The sequence below is a fragment of the Anolis sagrei genome, chromosome 3 (assembly GCF_037176765.1).
Source record: "Anolis sagrei isolate rAnoSag1 chromosome 3, rAnoSag1.mat, whole genome shotgun sequence".
Lineage (NCBI taxonomy): Eukaryota > Metazoa > Chordata > Lepidosauria > Squamata > Dactyloidae > Anolis > Anolis sagrei.
In genome coordinates this window covers 43,516,489-43,522,488 of record NC_090023.1, presented here as the reverse complement: position 1 = coordinate 43,522,488, position 6,000 = coordinate 43,516,489, and the positions used below count along the sequence as shown (strand labels likewise).

The following is a 6,000-nucleotide window of genomic DNA, read 5'->3' as shown; positions in this document are numbered from 1 at the left end:
TCCACTCCAGTGATTTTCTAGGTCAGAGAAGGCAGACATGTGTCATTTCACTGCAGGGCAAAAGAGAACTGTCTCTTTAAGGAAGGTATTGAAAAACCTCTTATGCAAGTCTATAAAACCTACTAACATTGGCATAAACCAGAATTATACTTAAATAGAATTCTGGCTTTTGGCTTACCATAATAAAATACAACCAAAACTTGGAAGTAACAAAAACAAAGAACAAGTCACTTGTCATTAATCCCACTTTTTCTAAATAACCCTGACATAGCTGAATTACATATCAGTTTTATATGTCTGGTCACGGTATCATATGGCTAATTGTAAGTGGGAAGAAAAAGTAGATATGAAACATAATGCACTTTAAACTTTAAAACAATATAAAAGGTCTACTTTGGGGGGGGGGGTACTTCTAGTTGATGTAAAATCCAAACATCCATAACTGTTTGATCATCAGAGGGGAGGCTTTAAAAATTACCTGAAAATTAACTTGATTTTTTTCTAAGGGTTTTGCATTTTTAATAGTGCAGACAACTTCATACAGTTTGCAGCCATAAATATGCTGTAGAAAGTATGTGTTCTAGTATAAACACCTTTCAATTACTTCATCATAATTTGAATGAGACCCAAAGTGTCCCTGAAGCCTCACAAATACTTGAAGGCATTTGGGAAAATATTTTCCTCTAGTGGGCTTTGTGAACTGTCCTTCATCCTAAAGGTGGGGTAAAAACTAAGCATAAAGTTAATATATCTTCTTCTACTGAAGGCCTACCAAGCATTGAATGGTTAGCTAGTTACAAAAAGCCCTATGCAAATGTTCACTTGCATATACAAATAGTTCAAATGGGAAGAAGGAAGTGCACATACATGTAACTCATGCCTCCAAATGCCCCTGTGTGCCCAGCTGTTAAACTTTCACGTCAATGCACCATTTGCAAAGCTCTCCAACCACATTCAGATGTACACACCTAATCAAATTGAACTCAACTCTCAAGAATTTCAGGTGTTCAGCCAAATTTGCAGGACCCTTTTCAATGTGTGAATGTGTGAAGTACAGGTGTAAATAATATTTACACCTTTTTCTTCCCTTCAGTGAAAAATGGAGCCTCAGTACACTGAAACTCCCCATTCAGAAACCACCCAAAGACTTTTTTGCATTTCAGGGGCCTTTGCACCAAAAAATAATTTGTACCCCTTCCCCACTCAAAAAACCGCCATGGATTTTATGGGAAAATAATGCTTTTGCATATAACAACTGTTCCAGGAATAAGTTTGCAAAACTTTGGAAGGGGACTGTGAGTGGAGTAGGACTACCTCCCATTAATTTAATGTAAGCTTTTTCCTATTTCTATCCACAACCCTCTCCACTCAAAAGAGTCCACCTACTCCCCTAAATTTGCATTTGTGGGGCTGTGAGGGCTGCCAAGGAGAAGGGAGCCAGAAAAGTGAGTTCCTTCCCCACAACACAGGAAACTGGATTTTGCTATGAGATGATAGAAATAATTATGGCTAAAGAAATTCAATTCAAAGAAAGAGCAAGGGGCAATTTGAATAAATTAAATAGGTGACTCTTTTCCAGCAATACATCTCAAATGAGTGGATGCTTTTCAACACTGCCAAATGCATTTCTAGGACGTTGAATAGTTTCAGTTCAATCCTAAATTTGCAACACAAAACATTTTGGCTTAGGAAAAATATGATTAAACACAAGTCAGTCATATGTCCATTATTGTCATTCCTTTCACAATATGAACTCAACCTAAAACAGAGTAACATTCACCCCATCCCATTTGATTATATTTCCCAAGCAATTAAAAACTATAACTACTCATTATGATTATTTTGAACTATTTGCTGCTCTTTTCTGCAGTGCAGTAGAAAATGAAAACTATGTGCTTCAAGTACCAGAATTCATAAAGAATGGAATAAAATGTATAAAATTGTCAAAAAATGGAAATAAACACAGAGGTTGCCCCCATTCAAAGGGGCATATTAACTATGGGTCTTTTATAGCAGTCATGTTTGTATAATATGGATATATTTGGAGGTTGTTTTTGATTCAAGCTTATTTTTTGCCTGAAGCTTTTTTAAAAAAAAAAACCCTTTATGATGCCACTTGGATGTTTGAAACCACTTCAATTATCTGTAATCCTGTTGGCAAATGTCAAATAGCTCAATCACTCACATAACCATAAACATAAATGAAAAAGAGCCGCCATCATCTTTACTGCTTATTATCTATACAATACCATGTATAAAACTACAAGTAAGACTAGCTGGAATCTGAAAGTGGCAGAATGCTGCCTTGGTGACACTTCAAAGAAAATACATTTCTTGGCAATCCCACAGAGAATGTCCCATTGATTTGTTCTTTCTAGTTAAAAACAGGGTTTCGTACACCACTCAAAACTGGACTACTGCTGGGCCACTTTCTGTGGAGGAGGAGGAGGGAAAATGTGAGGAAGACGGTGCTCATAATTCCCAAAATTACTATTCCTGAAATCAACGCACTGGTGACAGAATTGAGCTGGAAAGAAGATCCATTTGGATTGCCTACAAAGAAAAGAAATTGAAAAGATCTGTGTTACAATATTATTATACAAACTCTGGGAATGATCCAGCTGAAGATATTTAAGTTCAATGTATTGTTGAAGGCTTTCATGGCCAGAATCACTGGAGTGGTTTGTGGTTCCCGGGCTGCATGGCCATGTGCTAATGGCATTTTCTTCTGAAGACAAGAGGGATCCTCTCATTTCTTCAGGAGTTTACCATGCAGCAGGGCCGTAGCCAGAAAAAAATTTCGGGAGGGGTTGAAATTTTGGGGGGGGGGGTTGAAAATTGCGCAGGGGGGGGGGGTTGAAACCTGCCTCCTAGCTCACGCTGAAGCAAAGAGCACAGCAGAGGGCAGAGCAGCCTTCAATAGCCTGCAGCTCTGCCCTTGTCAACCACCTCCACCAAGTCTGGCCTCCTGAATGAGAGCATTCAACATCCCCCCTCCCCAACTTGGTTGCTTCACTACTGTTCTGTTGCACGCTGGGCCTGTAAAGAATTGTCTTTAGAACAGGATGTGCAACCTTTGCCCAGCGGGAAGCCAGGGGACCTAAAGAGAAATTCTCAGAGGTTTCCACCACAAACAGTCTTTAGATGACTTGAGAAGTACAACAAAGTCTTTTATTAATGAACAATCAAACAGAAACTTCTCTTGTCTTCAGTAAAGTTAAGCAAATGATTCCAAGCTTTTGGGCAACTGGTGAATTCCTAATCTTGCCCACGAAGGACAGGCAACTGTCTTCAATAACTTCTTCTTTAAAGGAAAATCCCCGTTTTAACTTCTCCCAGGTTGACTGTAATCTAACCCTTACTGATATGGGCTCTGCTACCGGGTTGAACTGCGTCTCGAACACCAAGTGGACCTACCAGCAAGGCAGTAGCTGTTCTCCAGCTGGAGTTCTTTGGTCTTTAGGGCTGTTTTCCTGGAAATTCTTTGGAGACAGACCTTTCTCCCCCGGAAGGTCTTAAGGGTTGAAGCTTTTGTACAGGGGAAGCTTGCACACATCCTATACATAAGCTTACCTTGCTGAGACTAACTAAAAATGGCTCCCTTCCCTTCCCAATTGCCCTGAGCAAGGGGCGGAACCAAAACTTAACAATGATGGACAGGTGACTTGCCCTATGACTGCAACCAAAGAAGCCACCTATCTGCAGAGTCCCTGAAACCTGGGACTGCAAGCAAACATTTAATACAAAGCAAATAAAGTTGGAGCTCTTGGTACAGCTGTACCAGAACAACTACATCGGCTATTACTGCAAGTAATGACAGTGTGAATAAATTGCTAATATTTGCTTGAGATAGTGCTTTCAGTTCTGGAGGGACTCTTGATTTTTTGCATCTCATAGACTTAGCATGGGGATTTGGTTAACCAGTTAAATTCATGAGTAAACCAGGTTTAAAAAAAAATCTGAAACTTTTGGGGGGAGGTTGAACCCCTACCCCCCCCCCCTCGCTAAGGGCCTGCCATGCAGCTGTGGACAAGTCTAGAAAGGGACCACCAAATGCAGCATTGCCCAAACACAAATCAAGGAACATGAACGGCTCTACAGATTACTTCAACCAGAGAAGTCAGCCATAGCAGAGCACCTGATGAACCAACCTGGACACAGCATATTATTTGAGAACACAGAAATGCTGGACCACTCTAACAACTATCATGTCAGGCTACACAGAGAAGCCATTGAAATCCACAAGCATGCGGACAATTTCAACAGAAAGAAAGAACCATGAAAATGAATAAAATCTGGCTACCAGTATTTAAAACAACTCTAAAATTAAAACAGGAAATAAAGAACAAAACTCAAACACAGGGGATCCCCCAACAAGAAAAAATCAGGAACAGCTAATCACCTCTCAACAAAGGATTCCCCCAGACACTAACAAGACACACCTAAAAACTGTCAGGCCATCAAATGCTAATCAAGGTGGCCAATTGAAACATTCACACCTAGCTCCAACAAAGAGTTCTTTCTCGCACTCTGGACTTTCCACGGATATATAAACCCAATTTTCCTAGTTTCCAATAGACCTCACAACCTCTGAGGATGCCTGCCATAGATGCAGGTAAAACATCAGGAGAGAATGCTTCTGGAACATGGCCATACAGCCCGAAAAACCTACAACAACCTATTTTCTCCTGACTTTCCATATGCATCTGTGGCTGGCATCCTTTGAAAATGCCAGCCAGAGATGCAGGCAAAACATCAGGAGAAAATGCTGCTAGAACACAACCATACAGCCCAGAAACCACTCAACACTCTATATTTAAGATCCCTTTTACTCACAGTTATAGAGGGACTCCTATACTCTCTGGGAAGGAAACTGGGATCACAGAATACTTTCTACAGCTGGAATAGGAGATCCATAGATAGGAAGAACATACTCTCTAGCACTTTACAAATTAAAACCAGGACAATTGTGGCCAGAGTGTAGTCAACTTGGCAGAAGTTATTAATAAGGAGGCACACACAAGCTAGAATGGGATGCAGAAGTTTTCTTTAACCTGTTGGGAAGGGCAAGGTACTATTCCCTCATGTCCTCTCTGCCATGCTGAATTAATCCAATTTGTACTTTTAACTCACTTTGTAAAAATAAGCTTAATTTTTGTAAGAATAAGCAGAGAATGGGGAGAGTATGAAGAGGACTGAGAAATGGAGACATTTTTAAAGCAGCAGAACATTAATTGGGACTGTCTCTGCCAAATTAGAATAGTTGGAAGATATGGAAGGAAGGGCCATAGGTGGAAGCCTCATATCTTCTGTGTTTCCATTGGTTTGAAAACTGCACTTGTATCTTCTTTTGAATTCCCAAACTATATTTCTAAACGCTCAACTGAACTTTGAGGTTTCTGCAACATTAGAAATGTAAAGGCTCTTAGTGTTCATTCCTAACCTTATATGTTGCTCAGATTCCCAAGTGTGAGCCATGGTAGAGACTGCTCTAGCTATCTATAGTGTGTGCGTGTGTGTGTGTGTGTGTGTGTGTGTCACGAAAATACTTCTTCCTATTCATTGGCCCATATTTGTTTCATCTAATATTTAATGCATCAGCTTCCAAGATGGAAGTTATGGCCATGGTCAGTCTTGAGTAAATCTCTGTCCTCTAGACCACTCTAGACTTGATCCTCTGAATACTGTAGATATGTGAGAAATATGTTGCATGCTTTAGAAATCAAGTTCAATTTCAACTTGGCCAGGGCCTATTTCCAGCTAGCTAGATCTAGACAGGATTTAGCAAGAATTATGTAAGCCTCTATTAGTTGATTGTGTAAATAGTTTGTATAATAAATAAAATTAAATTAAAAATAAGAAAAGAAATGTGGGGGCTCAAGGAAAATTGCACTGAGGGAAGGGTTAGAATTCTTAGGTGTAGAGCCATTTTCTTATTTTGTTCCATTTCCCTAACTACCCACTGGAAGTCAAAATTTGTTGGATATAGAATAGTCCATT

The 6,000-nt window shown here is 39.8% G+C and overlaps 1 protein-coding gene across 1 annotated transcript in view; it reads right to left on the bottom strand.

Annotated features, from left to right (window-relative positions):
- Nucleotides 1–395: 395 nt before the first annotated feature.
- Nucleotides 396–6,000, bottom strand: part of ZPLD1 (zona pellucida like domain containing 1) — a 51,711-nt gene continuing 46,106 nt past the window's right edge. The window contains exon 11 of the mRNA XM_060770683.2: nt 396–2,553. Coding sequence (XP_060626666.2) covers nt 2,375–2,553 — 179 coding nt within the window. The 3' untranslated portion in view covers nt 396–2,374. The remainder of the gene's footprint in view (nt 2,554–6,000) is intronic.